This window comes from Paramacrobiotus metropolitanus, unplaced genomic scaffold, assembly GCF_019649055.1.
Source record: "Paramacrobiotus metropolitanus isolate TYO unplaced genomic scaffold, Prichtersi_v1.0 Parri_scaffold0000060, whole genome shotgun sequence".
Taxonomy (NCBI): domain Eukaryota; kingdom Metazoa; phylum Tardigrada; class Eutardigrada; order Parachela; family Macrobiotidae; genus Paramacrobiotus; species Paramacrobiotus metropolitanus.
In genome coordinates, this window is record NW_026570280.1 from 18,046 (window position 1) to 37,739 (window position 19,694).

Consider the following 19,694-nt stretch of genomic DNA (forward strand, 5'->3'; position numbering starts at 1 on the left):
TACATGTAGCGTGAATATATATGCGGCCACCGTGCATGAGTGCATCCGTTAACAAACACCATCGGGAAAATGTGCATTTGTGGCGGTGACCGGCCCAAAGATACCACATTCCGTTATTTGTGGGGTATTAAAATAATTGGAATTTATTATGTAGTTCAACAAAAATCAAATGAATCCTTCTTTATGCTATTTAATATTTATATAATTCTTAGGTTTCTTAGTTTTTCTTTCGCTTTCTTAGGTTTCTTATACTTTCTTCAGTTATTCTTAGACCTTCTTAAATTTTTGACTTTTTAGCAAGCTGAGAAAAAGGCGAGGTGTCACTTTGTCGAAACTTCCTTGCGACGAAATGTCCTGGCGTCGAAATGCCTACAAGACGGAATGTCTTGCGATGTGATGCCCTGTCGACCAATTGTAACGCGACGAAACATCGCGCCCGAAATGAATTTGCGGTGAAATATTTGCGAGCAATAGCCCTGCGACTGGTTGCCCTAGGCGAATCGTCGCGCTGCCAAAAGGTTATTAGTTGAAGCAGTGAACGAAGTGGTTAATGGAATTGCGTTGTAGGAAATTTTCTAATTAACTGCTTATTATTTAGCACTTGCAAAGCAGTTTACAGTTCGCAGTTGAATAGTCGACAGCGCAAGCGGGGGATATGAAACGGGAAACCGGCATCGTGATTTACATGTACTTATGCTTCAATAACCCGAACTGACCGCTCATTCTGACTGTCTAGCTCGTCAATACGCTTTACGATCTCTTGATGGTGAGTGTGACGCATCCAAACGCATCCCTTGCCTTGGGTAGCCGTACATCTTGCATGACCCATAAATCCGACGTTTCATCGTATATTTCAATGGAACTTTTGCATTCATCGTCAAGTCCTCCTAATGCGTAAATTTGTCCATTAATAACCGAAATTCCGAGAAGACTATCTAATGCTAGATCCAACTGTAATCCAGATACGGAGACCTAAACGGAATAGATCCCGTGGAAGCGAGCGATACGATATGGATCGCGAGCTATGCGGAAACACAAACGTCGCACCGTAAATCGCTGACTTTTTAATATTGAAAAGTCTGGAGAACAGAAAAATCAATAATGATCGGCGCAGCTCGATCGTAAAGCGTGGAGCCCGTTCAACAGTGTGTAACACTGTGCAGCACGTGCTATGCCGCGCCCACTAACACAACTCAAGCCAATCAGAAGAGACACAACACAGACACGTAATCCTAAGGCGTAGCGCCACAGGCATAGCGCCACTGACGTGAACGCTAGTGATCCCGGTCTCACATGCCTCTGGGGGGATGCCGAGCTCCTGTGAGGCTGGACACACTCCCGAATCCACGAGAAGACGACGGTCGCCGGTGTCTGTGCGTGCTCAAAAACATCAAATTCTCTTAATCCATTTTATCACATCAATTCCGTAAAGGCACAATTCCATTTAATACAATGTGAATAAAGAGATCCAACTATAAAAATACTATCAAATCATTAGGAACAGATCAACAGTAACAGATCAACAAAAGTTTTAATCAAATGTAGACTAGGATCCTCCATTTCTGACTCGTAAAGGTCACAGGTCCTGTCCACCGTTTTCCGCACGTTGGCCCATTCCGCTCCGTTGAGCAATCCTGCGCATCCGTAATGCGACTTTCATCACAATCCGCTTTGAGAATCGGGTGCGTATCAAGTACGACTTAAGAATACTGCTTCAGTCTTTGGAATAAGGTGCGTATCAATTGTACGACTTCAAATGAGATCCATAAAGGTCATGGAGGGACGTCAATGAAGACAAGCGTGATTTGCTTCCTCCCTGGTAAAGGTCATCCTTTGTTAAGACAATCCGTTGAGATGTGCGACTCAATTTGGGTTAATGGTCCCAAAGGTCATGCGACTTGAATTCCATTACGGTGACTCTGTTGGGCAATTAATGATCCCAAAGGTCATCCCACTCGTCAAACCTTCCATTAAAGGTCATGGAGGGACTTAGCCAATTTTCTGCGGCTTCAAGCACTTCTTTGCTTGCCTCCCTGGTAAAATTTGCAGTTTGACCTTTCCGTCACACATCCAACTTCAATATGCCTCGAGCGGCCAGAGTGCCGGCAAGTTTACCGTAGCATCTCTGATGGGGCCGGCTAATTACCGCATTAAGTTTACCCCATGAAATTTCCACCTTAAATCTTTGACTCTTGTTCGCCGCTTGTGGCTTACGTTAGTACGAGAAATCCGGCTTGATTACCGTAGTTTTTCTCGTTTTAATTATAACACTGAATCGCTTGAAAAGAGTGCCGGCATAGTTTACCGTAACAACTCTAATGAGGCCGGCTAATTGCCGCATTAAGTTAACCTCATCAATATTCCACCTGTTGTCTTTCTCTTTTTCGCCGCTTGTGGCCCCGTTTCGTATTCAAGAGATCCGGCTTGATTACCGTAGTTTCTCTTGTCAATTTATAACACTGAATCGCGTAAGGAGGAGAGCCGGCTAACTGCCGTAACTGCTCCCTTGGGGCCGGCTTTATAGACCGAATCAATTTCAACCCCAATAGATATTCCACATGATTTCTTTTAGGCAATTCTGTGCTATAAACGCTGCAAACAACAAATACACAAATACAGTTAATGTTAATATGTCATATGTCACGGCCTTTATACAACACCATTTTCATCTTTGTGACGTACCGACAAATGCCGTAGACGTCCTTTCAATAGTGTGATCCTAAAGGTCAACACTATTCCATTTCATTTGAATCGCCCTCGCCATCTCTCGGCGGGCGTTTCTTAGCGCTTTCTGGTTGGTTTCGATCGGAAGTTCGGTCAACTGGTTCCGTCGAGTCAACTTCCATGACCTTTGTCGGATCAACTTCGCGCTGGCCACGACCCTTACCTTGGCGACTTCGCTTAACCGCCTCAAGTCGATGGCGTGCGTCATTTTCTTCGAGTCGCAGTCTTCGATTATCAGGGTCTTCCGCCAATCGACGCTGCACGTCGGCGAGATTATCCCGCAGCTGTTGGTTTCGTATGCCGCGTCGTCCCATCTGGTTAGGCGCACGGTCTGGGCGACGGTCACTTTTCTTCACCAAGAATTCATCAATGTAAGTTTCGATTCCGTCCACCGGTTCGACGTAGTCGCTTCCCAGAGAATCTTTGATCTTATTAATCCTTTCTTCTACTTGGGATGCGTGGCGCTGTGTCAAGTTGCCCTTTTCCATTCGTGTCTTACACTTTTTCAGCGCCTTTCGAGCTGTGTGCGCTATGCTGATATGTTCCATCGGTTGTCCCAATTTAGCGACATGAGCTCGGAAGAACGGTGGAATGTCGTCCTTCATAGTATTAGACACCAATTGATTCTGTGTCTTATAATGTGCCAGTCTCGCAGCAAAGACCTTTTGCCCCATCCTTTTTGCGGCATAGTCCTTAGGATCCACCTGTAGTCCTATCGATGCCCTTGCTGCAAGCAACTTGAAAGCTGGATTCACATGTCGTAGAACAAACTGAGCCACGTATTCTTGGCGTTCGGGATAGTCTCTGTAGTAGAACTGTGTCATCCCGATTGGGTCAGTTGTGTCCAGCGGTACATCCAATAAACTTAAATCCACCAAACTGTGTAGCCCATTCCGTCGGATAGGGAGATAACAGTCCCGTACTGAATCGCGGTGGATGAATAACCGACGGAAAAGTCCTTGTTCGACTCCTTGTTTAATCTCTCTCGCGTATCCCGAGTCAAGTAAGAAATGGCTCAGCTGTCTCAGAATTGTGCCAATTTTGTTGGCTTCAACCGAATCCGGCTCGAGTCCAAAGTATCGACAAATTTCGACCGTTTGTTCATCAATATCAGTCGTCTTGTATTCCATGTCGATACTTTCTGGTTGTCGGTTATTAAATCTGGAGTTTAATCGCTGGTCACCTTGGCGACGATTATCCGGTTCGCCTTGACCTTCCAGTTCACGTCGGTCTGCTGATGCTGGCTGCGACGGTTCATTACTCATTGATGAAGCCGGTTGAAGGTCACTATCCAAGATCACATTTCGTCGGTGAGTCACATTCTCTTGAGACGTGGTTTCGACAACTGAGCCAGTGCCTTCCATCGCGTCATCTTCTTGTACGGCGCTCACAATTGGATCCACAACGTGAACCACTGACTCCACCCGCTGATACTTTGGGGGTGAATCTTCCCGTTCAGTGCTTGATGACCTTTTACTTGCGCCCGAGTCAAAGGTCGCATAAAATGCGGCTCTCTGTTGCCATCTCTTATCCTGTGGGTCAGGCGTTCGATTTCGCGTATGTTCACGTCTTATCCCATGACCTTTCGGTGTTGACATCCTGACGTTGCGATTCCGGAATGCAACTCCCATCGGCACCTGATGCCCTTGTTTTTCAGGCTCTGTACGGAACGTCTCCGCACGCCGTTTTTCTTCACGTCCTCTTGTGGTTGCCAAGATCTTTGCCGTATCGATTTTCCTTTGAATACTCGTTTCTGTAACTTCGTCTCCATGGCGCACCCATCCTCTTCCGCCACGGTAATTCTGTCATGAGATGTCTGCGTGACCTTTCACAGGGTAGTCACGTGTCCTCTCACGAGAGTGTTCGCGGACCTTTCCCTCTGTCGTTCAGAAGTTCGCTCATATTCTCGTGAATGTCCGCGTGACCTTTCTCTATGCGGGGCGAACGTGGTCGTATAGCCTTCGTCCCGTTTAAAATTCTGAATGCCTGCAGCACATCGCTTTCGGTTCGGCGAGATTTACGTAGGTCATCCATACGTCTTTCGATCTCCTTCTTTATAGGGTGCCGGCGCGAACCCGTCTTGAAGTCGTTTCTTCTCCCGCAACAGCATTTTGAATACCTCGTCTGACATGGCAGCTGGATCTTTCGTTAACGTTTCAATTTGTATGATAAGTGACTGTCGTACAAGTTGCATTTCGTCTGTTAAGGCTGGCCATGCCTGTAGGTGCAACTAAACTTGATGTGCTGGGCAGCCCCTCTCGTGCAGCCTGTTCACTTGCTCTCTTATTTTCCGCATTAATTTTCGCGCGGATTTCGTCTTCCATCTGCTGAGCTCGCATCTTCGCTTGGTCTTCTTCAAATTTCTTCCGATACACGTCTGTTCAGGACACTTCAACGGCTCCAAGGTGTCATCCCAGCCAGGTTCGTTGTTTCGGATCGCTTCTCGATAACGATCTTCGAATAGCATCTGCTCTTCTACTGGGATGCTGCCGTAATTTCTTGCGCTTATGAGATTTCGAAAACGTCCGTTCCCACGTTTGGCTTCCATGATCCCAACAAGCGTGACGGTATGTGGGTCTTCCAGCTTGTGAAGCAAGTGTAGCAAGGGAATTTCGTCAACCTTTTGTTGTTCCTTAAGCAGTCCGGACACTTTGGATTATAGCCCGTAAACTGATCGATGTCTGCCGCCATTCCCGAACGTTTAGAAGGGCTTGACCTTTTGTGCCATCTTTCTCTTCAATCTGCAATTATAAAACAATCCATCATAGTAACCTTTTCGACGTTAATCCTTTCCATGTTAAGGCTTTCATCATTTTTACGCCTATTCCGTTACTGAGCTGAGACTTTCCAGTCTCTGTTGCCTTTCTATCACTGTAACGTGGTGACCTTTCACGTTATCAGCACTTCTGACTGTCAGACCTTTTCTATTAGTCCTAGTACTGCTTTCAGTTGACCTTTCGTAACACTTTTCGCTTTCGTTTTAAACTGCAAGCCTCCTGTCTCCGAAAAGGCGGTAATATCGAGATGACCTTTGTGATCGTGGTGGAGTTCCGCTGAATCCACCATGTCCCATCTTGTGGGTTGCGGTCCCATTCTTGGTGGGGTATACGATCCTGGATACGGTTGATACGGGGCGCCCGTTACTTGTCCCGAATACTGGGTTCCGGCAGGTGAGCCGTGGTGCACCCAGTTAACCGTGTCCTGATAACTCGTCTGCTGTCCTGGATCGTGATACACGTAATATCCCTGGCCGCCATAGTAACCTCCTTGACCTGTTCCAGGTTCATTCTGAGCCGTTCCCACTGACGACGTCGACCCTTCACCATATGAGGTGTCATAACCGTATTCACCTTCCATTCTTATAGGTGTTGATGCTTTTAGTGGGTTTCCGATACTTTCAGAGTCTGAATTATCCGAGTTTTGTCGTTCCAATCTGTCCATTAACTGTGCTTACCTTCTATAAAACGAAACAATAAAGGTTAGCTTTTTGCACAGTGGTGACCTTTCTTTTTGCCTTCCCAACTCCTATTTTTAATTAAGTGTGACCCCTTATTTATGTCTATGTGGTTATTTGTTCTCTCGTCCTTTAGTTATCCGATCAAGGAGTTCTTTCTCGGCTGCGTCCTCAGGTTCGCCTTTCTGGGTCAATAAGTCCGTAGAAGTTGGTTTCTTCTTCTTCTGTTTAACCTTCCGCTCGTTAATTGCTTTCGCTATATCACGGCCCAATTGTTCAGCTTTTGATTTGACCGCTTCTATCTCCTCTTCTCTCTTTTTTATGAGGTCATTCTCATAACCGGTAGCAGTGCGTGGTTCGAAAAAATTCGGGTCACGCTCTGACATCTCAGCGTCCGTTCGCTGTTTCAAAAGGTCATCTTTATCTGCGGTAGCAGTGCGTGGTTCGAAAAAGGATTGTTGCAAGTCCTTTTGGAGGAACGCTCTGGTACTTTGGAGCTCGTTTCGGTATCTTTTTCCAGTGACCTTTCTGCCAAATTACCAGCTTCTGCGTTCAACTTAATTGTGACTGCAGTTTCAAAGTCTTTGTCCTCTTTCCTTTTCCTTCCTCGCTTCTGTTTCGGTTTATCTCCGTTTAACCCATTCGTTTGACCTTCTCCCATTTCAGGTAGCGGAGGTGGTTCGAAAAATGGCTTCTGTTGTGTGACTGAGTCATTTTTCGACTCCGCCTCGATCTTTTTTCCGTTAGCTTTCTCCGTTTCTGGGTAGCAGAGGTGGTTCGAAAAAAGATTTTCCAAATCTTTTGAGTACGCTCTGTTGCCTTTTCCTCATCTGGTAATGGAGGGTGCCATGGTTTCAACCGGTCGATCGAAACCACCTTTAAGTCTGCTTCCTTCTTCGGGTTCTGCTCAATTACCTCGGCTTCGTTTGGTCGCGGGAAACTGAGAATCTTCCACACTTTGTCGTATTTGGACTTAAAGTCCGATTGGTTTTCTTTCTTCCCTTGTTTCGTGTCTTTCGGTAATCGTATCAATACGAAATCTCCCACTTTGAAGTTCGGTTCTGATTTCTTCCTATTATAAATTTCCGCATTTTTCTCATAAGCATCTTTAATGTTACATCTCGCCACTTCTTCTGCAAAGGTCAAGTTCTTTTTCATGGTCTCTACCCATTCATCGGGAGTCCCATAATCATCGGGTATATTCGTTTTTGTAACCACATCTTCCGGCATTGTCATTTCTCTGCCGTGTAGCATATAGTATGCTGAATATCCCGTTGTGGCGTGTACGACTCTGTTCATCGCTGAAATAACATATGGGAGGTACTTGTTAAACTTTCTTTCATTTCCCGCTTTCAGGTATTGCGCCAAGCCATCCGCAATTGTCTGCATCTGTCTCTCCACTTGGCCTTGACCTTCTGGGTGATACGCCGTTCCAAATGTGTGTTTAATTTTAAACACATTGGTGACCTTTGCCAGTACTTCTGCTGTAAAGTGTCGTCCGCGGTCCGTATGAAGGATGTGCGGTGCACCGTGTACCAGTATCACGTGCTTCACGAACACTTTAGCGAATTCTTTAGCCGTCGCCGTTTTCATTGGTACCGCAATCACATATTTCGTCAGTTGGTCGATGAATACCGCTATATACTTGTATCCACGTTTCTTCGTCGGTAACAACGGTCCTTTCAGATCAGCGTACACTCGGAAGAACGGATGTCCCACTTTAATCTCTTGCAGTTTTCCAGGTGGACATTTCCTCGGTGTTTTACGGAACTGGCATCCTTGACAGGCGAGTATGTAATTCTTCACGTCTGTACTCATCCTGTCCCAGTAATATCGGAGTCTTATTGCTGACAATGTTTTCTCGAATCCCAAATGTCCCGCTGCTTTCTCGTCGTGCAATGCGTGGATTATTGCTCTTCGCATGGACAACGGAACAACATATGACCTTTCAAGTTTTCCATTTTTATCCTTTACTCGGTATAATATACCATTCCATAACTGGTAATGCACTTCAAATTTCGATCTTGTTTCCGCGTCTGGTAGGTGTTCCAATTCGTCTATGATCATTGCCAGATGGGGATCTTTCAATTGTTTGTTTCGCAATTGTAGATTGGAGTCATCCTCCTCTTCTTCGTCACCTTGCAGGTTAACGATGCGCACTGTTGCTGTACTGAGTTCGTTCCAATCTCTGATGACCTTGCATCGCGGTAGCGGTTTGTACCTCTTTTTCGTCTGTTTTGGGAATCTCAGCAACTTTATTGGACACTCGTTCAACGCTTGTGTAACTTTGTCCGTTTCCCAAAGGTCATCTCCTTTCTCCGCTGCTTTATCAAGTCCAGTGACCTTTCCATTATGAACTTCGGCCTCTGCTTCAAGTCCGGTGACCTTTAAGTCACTAACGGTGGGCAACCAACTTTTTACACGATTCACATTAGCTTCTATTTCAGCCGACTCATTCGCCGTAGCTGAAGTAACCTTTAATCGTTTCCCCCTCTGTTCCACCATCTGCAGGAACAGCTGTCCAACTTCAATTGCTGGTTCCTTCGTATCAAACTCCTTCTTGTAATCCTCGAAGTTTGGAATCTCATCGAATTCCTCTTCTTGACACGTCGGGCCTTCGATTGGCGTTTTGATAACGCGTCCGCGTTGTCGCAATATTTCCCCGGTTTATATTCAATTTTAAACTGGTGACCTTGTAGTGCCATTGCCCATCTTGTCAAACGCGGGTTCATTCCAACTTTGTTCGTCTCTGACCTCAGCAGATTGGTCAGCGCCTGATGATCCGTCCTTACGGTGAACTCTGCGTAATCAATGTACGGCTTGAATTTCCTGACAGCGAACACAACTGCCAGACATTCCCATTCCGTTACACCGTAATTTTTCTCCGCTCCATGTAAGACACGACTGGCGTACGCGATCGGATGTCCATCTTGTGACAGTACGGCTCCGATTCCTTCTTTGCTCGCGTCGCATTCAATGACGGTCGGTTTCGCGGGGTCAAACTTTGCCAGTACTGGACCTTCACACAACAACTTCTTCAAACTATTGAACTCTTCTTCATGTACTGCCATCCAGTCCTTTTTCACGTGCTTATCTTGTCTCAGCAGTTCATATAAGTGGGAAGTCTTCTGTGCGTATCCCATTATGAATTTGCGATAATAGTTCGCCAGTCCAAGGAATGACCTTAGTTGTCTTTCAGTCTGAGGCCGTTTGAATTCGGAGACCGCGGTGACCTTTTCCGGGTCCATACGAATATTCCGTCTTCGCTGAGTATATGACCCAGAAATCCCATTTGTCTCATTCCAAATTCGCACTTGGTTGGTTTAATCGTGAATCCCGCTTCAACCAGACTCATTAAGACATTTCGCAGATTCTGCATGAAGATCGCCCAAGTCTTTCCGGCGAAGATTACGTCGTCAATGTACCCGAAAACGCAACCCTTTCTTTTCGCTTTCGAGAGAACTTTATCCATACACAATTGAAATGTTGCTGGTCCGTTGCAAACTCCAAATGGCATTCTTTTGAACCGGTACATTCCATCTTGCGTTACAAAGGTCGTCTTATTGATTGACGCTGGATCCATTGGGATCTGCCAGAATCCACTTTGCAAGTCCATTTTCCCGTAATATTTGTTGCCTGCGCATGCATCGAGCAATTCATCTGGGTTCGGTAGCGGATAATTGTTCTTTCTTGTTAACTTATTAAGCATGATATAGTTGACGCAAAATCGCGTTCCCATTGTTCCGTCGCCATTTTTCTTTACTGCCAGCACGACTGGGAAACTCCACTCGGCGTCTGACGGCTCGATTACATCTTGTGCCAACATCTCTTCGATATGCTTCGTTATAAACTCACGGCCTGTCCAACTCGTTCTGGCCGGGTTACATTTTACTGGTTTCGCATCTCCCGTATCGATTACGTGGGTGACCCCTTTCACATCTCCATACGGTTTCTTTGATGTGGGTAAGACCTTCCAGAATTCCCAGAATGCGTTGTACACGTCGTTTTTCTGCTCTTGGGTAAGGTCAGGTCCCAATTTCAAGTTTTCGATTATCTTTGTAAGTTCAGCTTTCGTTGTATCGTCCACCTCAGGGTCTTCGAGTACGTTCTTTACTGTCCCTGCGTTGACCTTTACATTCTCCATATGTTCATACGGCTCAACATAGCCGAGAAGCTGATTTTTCTTCACGATTCGGTATTTGCTACTATGATTCGCGATGACGATTTCGAAGTATTTTCCCTGTGGTCCGTCACCCCTGCCAATGGTTGCACTTCCGTTTCCACTTGTGGGACCGGTGTAAACATCAACTTGTTTTGAGCCGGTGCATATTTTCCCATCTTGACCTTTACACGTGTGCAGTTTGACGGTTTCAGTTTAATTCTTTGATCACTGTAGACTTTAATCACGTCTTTCGACATTCTAGCTTTTTCCACTTTCAATCTTCTGACTTTAATATCCTTTTCTTTTTCTTCATCTACTTCGTCATCCTCATCCAAGTCCATTAAATCCTCTTGCTCCGAAAGGTCACTTACACCTGAATCTTCCGAAGTTGTTGAATTGTCACTTGAACTCGTCCACTCTGAATCCGAATTACTGCTCTCATATTCCTGTGCAGTGGCTTGACCTTTGTCAGCCTTTTCGAGTGGGCGTTCATCAACTCCCTCGTCTTCCGATGAAAGGTCACTTTCTCGCGAATCGCTAAGTTTTTTCGTTTTCGAATTTTTGAGCAGAGGTTTGTCCCCTTCTTTTGCCTTTCGTCCATTTCGTGCAGCGACTCTTGGGTGACTCCTTACTACTCGAATTCTCGTTGGTGACCTTTCTGATTGGTCGGAGTTTGACCTTTCTTCGTCCGATTTTGACTTTTCCAGTTCATTTATTTCTTCGGGACTCGTTAATGGCTTTTCGGTCCACTCGACCGGCGGACATTCCTCACCGTTATCGAGTGACCTTTCCCCGTTTTTTGCCTCAGTTACTGGGTTTTGCTGTTCATTCGATATTCGTTCAACTTCTTCTTTAAACTTCTTCCACATTTCGCCTCTGTCCGTTAACATCTGCGCAATGTCGAAAGCCGACTTTGAACTTTCTTCTGTTTCGTTCGATTGTCCTTCGGCTATCTCTTGAGCTGGTTCCTCTTTCTCTGCTTCTTTGACAGTCCCTTTATTGGTTTCATCCTGTTGAACTGTTTCGTAACCTTTAGGTCGGTTAGGACCAACAAAGATGCAGTTTGCCATCAGCTCTTCGGTGACCCATTCATCATTTGGAATCGTTTCATACATGCACCATGTATCACCGCCTCGTTCGGGGTAGTCCACTCCATCTGGATCTGGTGCAAAGGTCACCTTTTTCTTTTGCACTAATCCCGGTAACCTTCTTTTCCGGGTAACCTGTAGTTCTCGCATCTCTTTTACGTCAAATTTGGGGATTTCTTCCTCGAATTTCTTCCAGTATTTCTCGAATGCTTTTTCGTTTCCCTCTTTTAACGCGTTGTAGTACACTTCAAGTGATTCGTAGACGGGTGTGCCAAGTCCTGCCGGGAAAATAATCGTTCTCCCTTCTCCTTTATACATGTGGTTCACACGGAAGTCCCAGAAAAGGTCAACTCTCGCTTCTTCCCACATTTCTCCTTCCTCGGTCATTTCTTCTATCTCTCGTTCAAATCTCCTTTCTGTTGCTACCGGATCGAGAGGATCTTGGATTCCTTTCTCGACACGTTGCAACCAATGGTTTAGCCATCTGCCTCTTCCAATTATAAAACTTTCCACACATGACAACCACGTTCGATATCTATTCCAGTGATACCGTTCGATGTGTGGTTTCCACATTTCGTTTGTCCGCATGATGCTTTTCGCTTTCTTTTGGGCATGACCTTTAAGGTCTGCTAATGCGGCATTACATCTTGGCCATTCTGAAGGGTCATCTTGAGAGGCATTTTCACAACACTCCGCGCATTCCCATTGTGGTTGCACTCTACACGGATCCTCAAAGTAACCGTGGTGACAACTCCCGGCTCGTTCTTCTGGAGTTAATGTCCTTTGACTCGCTTCAGGTTTAACCTGTTCCTGTACTGTGGTATCTTCCTCACATTCGATTGGAGTCACGCTTTTATCCTCAGAGGATATTTCAATAACCTCTGGTTCTTTTTCTGTTCGGTGACCTTTCAATTGTTCGAGTGCCTTGTCGCGGATTTCGCTTGTAAACATCTGTTTCTCTTCAACTATTCGTTTCAAAACTCGTAACCTTTCACTCTTTTTATCCTTCCCCACTTTAGCCGTCTTTATTTCCAGTGCCTCTGGTACTGGGATAGGCTTTGCCCACTCCATGTCTGGCACAAGAGATTGTTTCGCTGCAACTGCCGCTTCTTTCTGTGTGGCAATTATCTCTTCAATCGTTGGTGACCTTTCGGTAGCAGGTCGTGGTTCGAAAAAGGGTTCCTTTTGAGATTCACGTTCTGTTACTTCCTCTTTGGTTTTATCTGGTAGCCTTTCATTTTGGGTAGCAGATCGTGGTTCGAAAAGGTTCGAATTACGCTCTCGTTCCAAGTTCTCAGTTGCTGGTGACCTTTCGTCTTCCTTTCCCAGTGCCTCTGGTACTGGGATAACTTTTCCGACTTTTCCATTTTCATTTCGTTTCCAGTGCCTCTGGTACTGGGATAATTTCTTCCTGCTGCACTTTTGTCATTCCTGGTGCCTCTGGTACTGGGATGACCTTTTCTCTTCCCTTCTGTGTCAGCAAGGTCCGATTTAATGTCTTTTCGATCTCCTGCTGGATTACTTGCAACTGCTCAAATGGTGACAATTCTTTTCGCGTCATCTTTTTCTTTTCGTTTCCCGGTGCCTCTGGTACTGGGATTAGCGCTTTATTAACAGTTTGAGCCTTTTCCTGTTTTGCAAGTTCGGTGACCTTTCCGACTTGCACTTTGGCAACTGGTTTTGGGTCATCTTCTTTTTCTTCTTCACCTTCATTATCCATCAGTACAAATTTCTTTTCCAAGAAATCAAATCCCAATAGGACTTGTACGTCATCACATTTCGGTCGGACGTAGAATGAATGTTCGCTTGTCTTCTTTCTTAAGGTCACCGGTGCTACACAGTAGTGCGTCACCAGGAATCCCGACGTTCCGCTAATTCCGTTTATCTTTACCAGTCTGTCTGGTGGCAACGGAAGCATATGAAGTCCATTCTTCTCGCAAAACGGTTTGCTGATCAGCGACGTCTCAGCGCCGGTGTCCAACATTGCGTTGACCTTTATGTCTCCCACTTTCACTTCGTGTGTATATGCTTCAATTCTCTTGGGCAGTTTTCCATTTTGAATTTTCAACGTGTGAATCTTACATTTCACAGGGATGAGCGATACTGGTCCCGGATCCATATCGGAAAGCACTTGTCCTTTTGCTGGAGTGCTATGACCTTTCAGTATTTCGCTCAGCTTATCAATCCTGTGTGGAACGTTAGTCCGAACATCGTAATATTTTCGCGGCTTTTCTTTATTTGTTCGCTTCTCTGTAGCCATTTTATCACCGGTGACCTTTTCCACATTCTGCACTTGCTCATTTGCTTTTGTGCTATCCATGTGACCTTTAGTCACTTCATTTATCGTCTGATGGATCAATTCCTCTTTACGGTTTTCATTTCGTTTATCTCTCAGCTTCTCAATGACTTCATTTGTTATTTGGTCAGCTCGGTTCAATTCGTCTTCTTCACCATCTCTCATCTCCTCTGGTGACCTTTCATATGTGACCATATTATATCCCTTTTCGGTCATCCATTCAATCACCTTTGCAGACACTTCATTGTTCGTTTTCGTCGGATCGATTTGTGAAGACATTCCGTCTGTTCGGGCTGGTGACTTGTCATTGGCATCCTTTTGCAGTGCCTCCGATAAGTCCCGTGACCTTTCAACTGCGCCACCCTGTTGCATTTGCGCCATCTCGTTTGACCGTCCTTTTTGTGCATTTTGCGCTAAGTCCTGTGACCTTTCGTTGCGCTTCATGACAAATCCGCCGTTTGTCAGCTTTTGTAAGGGGACTTTTTCTCCGTAATTCGGCGGTTTATCCTGTGGCGGAGCATTACGTGAATAATTCCAGTCAGCAAGTGTCTTCTTATATTCCTCTGGATTGAATGCTGGGACTGGGTTCGGTGACCCTTGCGCTGGTTTCCCGGTAACCAACTCTTCTAGTCGCTTTCTTTCACATTGCGTTCGCAACTGTTGCATGTCCCAGTAGTCCTCTTGTGACATTTTCGCTTTTCTGCTTTGCCTTCGGCGTTACGGGTATCCACATCCCGTGATTCCCATTCGGTCTGTAGGCCACTTTTGCCAGATTTCCTTCCTGTTGCAGCGTTATTGCATCTACAAGTGAGTCATCGGAGTTCTGTTGTGCCAATTCGCCATTCTTTTGCTGCGCTGTTCGCAGTGTCAAGTCTGTTTCTTGACCTTTTAACACGACGCTGTCGCCGTGACCTTTCGCATTCGCACTCGCTCCTTGACCTTTAACTTGGACTTTTCCAACAGAAGGTGACCTTTCATCTTTACTAATGGCGGTGATGTTTTGCTTAATCCATTCTTGCCTTATTCGCTTCTCTTCTTCGGATTCTGAACAATTCCAAAACTTTGGCTTTGGCTCCCCGTAACAATCGCAACTTGGCTCATTCGCTTTATCATTTCCTGCCAAGTATTTCCGGAATTTCGCGTGTTGCTCATTTCCCTCTTGCGCAGTATCGTTCTGCGGTGGTGAATTTTGGTCTTTCGATTTGCCATTTATCTGTTTCCGGAACCATTCGTGGTGCATTTCCACTTCTTCTGCGGTATCAGTTTGTGGTTTCTTCTGGTTTAACAGCGCTTGTTGAATCTTGGCATTACGTAATGCACGACGTTCAGCTAGCACTTTCTCGCTGCAATACGGTGACCTTTCATTTTGCTGCACTTTTTGCAGTGTCGCGCTACCGTCACGACAATTTCCACTCGCAGTACCATTCTGCGGTGACCTTTGGTCCCGTTGCGCGCTTCCACTCGCAGTACCATTCTGCGGTGACCTTTTATCCACTTGAACATTTCCACTCGCAGTACCATTCTGCGGTGACCTTTCACCTTGTGACGGTATCCCCATAACCGTTCCATTTCCTTTTTGCGATGACGGCATCCATATAGCCGTTTCTCTTTGCTGTGGCGGCATCCATCTAGCCGTTTCTTGTGGTTGCGGCATCCATATAGCCGGTCCACTTTGCTTTTTCGCTGACGGCATCCATATAGCCGTCGCAGTGGTCACATTCACTGCAGTACCATTCTGCAGTGGTGACCTTTCCCTTTTATCCGGTGGTTTAGGGTCGGGTCGATCAGTAGGCTCACCGGTGCCTACTGATCTTGCCCGTTTCCCTGAACCGGCGCCCCACCTTGTTGTACGCCTTGCACATTTGCTTGTTGTTGTCCGATATTATTTGCCGGGTTAGGATTCTGTCCGCCGCCGTTATTATATTGGCCGCCACCCTGTTGGTAGTTTCCTTGGCCGCCGCCATTGTTCTGGCCTCCTCTGAAGTTTCCGCGGCCGAAGCCTCTGTTTCTTCCTCTGAAGCCGCCGCGGCCGAAGCCTCCACGGCCGAAGCCGCCATTCTGGCCACCGCCATTTCCATTTCCGTAGTTCCCGTTTCCATTCCCTTGTTGGTTTTGGAAGTTTGCCTTATGTTGGTACCATTGGGTGATGAGGTCATATCCGTTTGCGACCGCTGGGCGCCAGCCACCTATAGCTCGGAGGCGTTGCCACTCGTTAAAGGCAAACAGATTCGGGTTCTGTTCTGGTGGTGTATTGGCGAACTTGCACCCCTGTGTCTGATGGTTGCCGTACATACAGTACTGGCACATCTGCACGTTGTTCGCCACCCATCCATCAATCATCTGGAACTTGAACTCTGTTCGTGATCCTTGATTCTGCTGTTGATTCCCTCTGAAGTTTCCTTGACCTTGACCTCGTCCCTGGTTCTGGAAGTTCCCTGACCTCCATTCCAGTTTCCATTTCCGTATCCGTTTCCGCCGAAGTTTCCGTTACCCCCTCCTTGTTGTGGTAACCCCATATTCGGAGGCATATTCTGAGGTGGCGGCTGGGCTACATTCTGGGGAGCCACATTCTGGGCTACTGGCCTCACCTGGGCCGCTGCCTGTATCGCTGCCACCATTGCGTATGTTAACGGTTGCCCGGTCTGACTGTCGATAAAGGTCACTTCCTTTGTGACCTCTTGGGCCGGCGCCTCTCTACGGTACTCGACTGGCTGTTGGACTGGTGCAGCCGCCATCCTCTGTTGCGGTACATTTTCAACTTGGCCTTGGCGGATGGTCACGTATTCCTGATTACGTTGACCTTTAGGCGCCTTATATTTATCTTCTCCCGCTGACCAGTGACGGAAGAAATCTTTGATTTCGGTTGGAGTCCTGCACTGTTGCGTGCGTAGTGCCTTATAAAGGTCACCATCCACTCTACATCCTTCGATCAGGAATCCGACTGCCTGCTTTTCAGTTATGATCCTCTTCGCCTTAGAGTTTCATAATCGCTTGATAAAACTGATCAAGCGATTCCTTTCCGAGGTCAAATTTCCTTGCCATGGCTTCTCGTAAGCCAAGAACTTCCTCGTCACGGTCTCCATATTCATCTTTAAACTTGGCCATCCATTCTGTAATGGTGTATTCCGTTTCTTCTTGGAGTGCGATTTCTCTCTCTCCTTCGAACCAGGTCTTCGCCGGTCCTTTGACTGCGCTGGCTATTTCAATCAAAATCTGATCGTCAGTGAGATGATATGTCCGTTGGGTGTCTTTGACCAATTGTGTCCACCCATTCACTGCGTCGCGACTTCCATCAAAGGTCACTAGGTTTGTCTTGCGCCCCATCGATTGGAGTGCGTTCACTAATCTCTGTGTCGCATCATTGTCTTCTGCCGTACTGGAGTCACTATCGTCATCGTCCTTATTTCGCTTCGCTTTTCCGTAGCGGGACTTCCTTGGGCGTTCTTGCCGGCTAGACGGTCTATCCTGTTTCCTTTCATCAATGAAGATTTTCGTTTCAATATGTGGATGAAATTGGGTGGGATCACCACGATTCGAATGGGAATAAGTTTCCGATGGTGGCTCCTTGTCATCCTTGACCTTTTCCCCGTCCTTTTCGTTTTTGACACTTCCTCTGCCAGTACCGGTTCGTAGCGGCATATCAAAGTGGAAGCTTTGCCCGTGCCCGTTTCGTGCGCCTTGCTGTAACTGGGCGGGGCGACTCCACTGTTGAAGTCCTGACTCCATATTGCAGAAGCTGTTCATCTTTGTGCTTATTAGACATAACAAGCGCCTTATTCTCATCCTCAAGGCGACGGACTTTGAACTGGACTTCCTCTTTCTCCGTTTTCAAGTTCTGATTCTCCTCCTTGACCTTTAACATATGTTGGTGGAGTTGGAAAGTCTTCTCCTGAATGACCTTTTCAGTGTCATTCTCCACCTTTTTAATGTGTTCCGCCAACTGGGTCACATCCCTTTCCAGCTTCGTGTATTCCTCGACTGCTGCTTTCAGTTGGTTTTTCGTCTGGGTGACCTCATCTTCTCTTGTCATCACCGTTTGGGTCATATCAATCAGCTCCGTGTTGAGCTTGATAATCTCCTGCGTCTTCTGGTGGACTGATTGTTGCCACTCCTTATCTTTCAATTCAAGTACCGTGACCTTTTCATCCAGGAGGTGTGCCTCGTGTTCCCACCTCATGCCTTGCTCGGCAATTGTCTTAGCAGTCTTTTTCAACTCGGTATTCTCTTCGGTGACCTTTTGAACATCTTCTTTCAACGACTTGTTCTCTTCCATCACCTGCTTAATTTCGTTCTTCAACCGCACACCTTCAGTGGCTGTAAGCTCCCTCAGGTCCTTAGCCACTTTGACAGCGTCGTCGGCTCTCCTCTGATGATCCTGTGATTCTTTTTGAAGGGTTCCGATGTTCTCGTCCCGTAACTTCAATTCGTTTCTCAGCTTAAACACCTCATTGGTGTTTGTCAACAATCGTTGAGTAGCGTCGACGAGTTTGGCCGCGTATTCATCTCGCTTGGCTTCCGCTTCGGTGACCTTAAGTTTCAGTGAGTCACATTCATCCTTCAATTCGGCTAAGTGCCGTGACCTTTCCGCTGATTCTTCTGACATGCTCTCATTAAGGTCACTAACTGCAAGATGACCTTCCATTTCTCTGTCATCTGCCATTTTCAAATATTCATCAGCCAATTCCTTCTGTCTTTCATATTTCACTTTCCAACCGTCTGCGGCACTTTGAAGGTCACCCTGTTGCTGCTCCAGATCGAACAGGCGTGCTTCAAGTGTCGTCAGTCTTTCCCGATATTCCTGTTTTCGCTTATCCGCTTGACGTTCATTGACTTCAAGTTCATTTTCCAATTCACTGACACGTCTCCTCAAAGTTGACGTGGGACTGTTCGGTGACGGTGGTCGTACACTGATGACCTTTCCAGTTTTTGTCCGTTCAATGAGGTGCTCCGGTATGTCCTTGAATGGTATCATACCTTCAGCCCGGTCAGCTTCCTTCATGGCAGTTTGAAAAGACATATTCATCGTTGCTTCATCATCCGTGAAGTAGGACTCGTTCGATTCGTCTGAGACCATTGGAGTTGCCCAAAGGTCATCACCTGCGGTCTTATCGTCCAATGAAAGGTCATCCAGTCCCAGTTCAGCCAAATTCTCTTCGGTGACCTTTATGTTTCCATCTTCCACTTGGGCCAGGTTTACATTTTTATCCTGCTCGTTTGTTCCGCTGGTGGTAGCATCCAGCTGTGATGCTGCCACTGCTTCCGCTCTTCTTTCTGTGGATTTTTCCTCCCCAGTGACCTTTGTCTGGTTCATCGGGTCACTTCCCGCTGTGGGCGCGGGAGTGTGTTTCTGGTCGTCACTAGAGCTTTCCTGATTGGCGACCGCCTCGAGCGCCTTCTGATAAGTACTATCAGAGCCTCGTGAATCCTTCTTTTCAAATGCCTTGGGCGCTCGAGTATTCCGCTCGTGTCCAACTGGACGCGAGTACGGGTACAAATCTTTTTTGTACGGATTTGGTGCACCTTGCTGTGAGCTTCGGGAGCTTTTGCTTCCCTGACTGCTGTTAGATGTCGGTTCCTCTTGGTCTTTATCCATGTTGATCGGATAACTTGGACGCTCCTGCCAATTGTTCTCACACACACGTTATTGTATGGTTTATTCAATAATCCTAAAGGTCACTCTGTACCTCCGAAATTTTCTAAGTCCTTATTAAAGGTCACTTTTTGACTGAAAAATTTCGACTAAGTCCCGTGTAAAGGTCACTTTTTCGATAAAAAGTTCGAGCGATTTGCCCTAAAAGGTCACTTTCGGACAAAACTTCGAAACAGCTTTTACAGTTTGGAACACGTTAGCGAATGAAGTCCAACAGCTGCTGATATCGCTGTGCCACTATTCGGTTCAATTTCACTTCGGTAAAGGTCACCGTTTGTCAATTTCGAATCATAAAGGTCACTTAAATAGGTCAATCCGAT

At 46.3% G+C, this 19,694-nt stretch overlaps 3 protein-coding genes across 3 annotated transcripts; all 3 read right to left on the bottom strand.

The window, feature by feature from the left end:
* Nucleotides 1-1,115: 1,115 nt before the first annotated feature.
* Nucleotides 1,116-4,286, bottom strand: LOC129593155 (uncharacterized). Its single transcript, XM_055489359.1, has 2 exons — nucleotides 2,683-4,286; nucleotides 1,116-2,592 (listed from the first exon to the last, which is right to left on the bottom strand). Exon 1 carries the CDS (start codon nucleotides 4,086-4,088, stop codon nucleotides 2,733-2,735), a length of 1,356 nt encoding a protein of 451 aa, XP_055345334.1. The 5' UTR covers nucleotides 4,089-4,286; the 3' UTR covers nucleotides 1,116-2,592; nucleotides 2,683-2,732.
* An 8,496-nt stretch (nucleotides 4,287-12,782) lies between these two features.
* On the bottom strand, nucleotides 12,783-14,391 carry LOC129593150 (uncharacterized). Its single transcript, XM_055489351.1, has one exon. It carries the CDS (start codon nucleotides 14,388-14,390, stop codon nucleotides 12,798-12,800), a length of 1,593 nt encoding a protein of 530 aa, XP_055345326.1. The 5' UTR covers nucleotide 14,391; the 3' UTR covers nucleotides 12,783-12,797.
* A 2,306-nt stretch (nucleotides 14,392-16,697) lies between these two features.
* LOC129593126 (nucleoprotein TPR-like) lies at nucleotides 16,698-19,035 on the bottom strand. Its single transcript, XM_055489312.1, has 3 exons — nucleotides 18,438-19,035; nucleotides 17,486-18,347; nucleotides 16,698-17,337 (listed from the first exon to the last, which is right to left on the bottom strand). Exons 1-3 carry the CDS (start codon nucleotides 19,033-19,035, stop codon nucleotides 16,698-16,700), a joined length of 2,100 nt encoding a protein of 699 aa, XP_055345287.1.
* Between the last annotated feature and the right edge of the window lie 659 nt (nucleotides 19,036-19,694).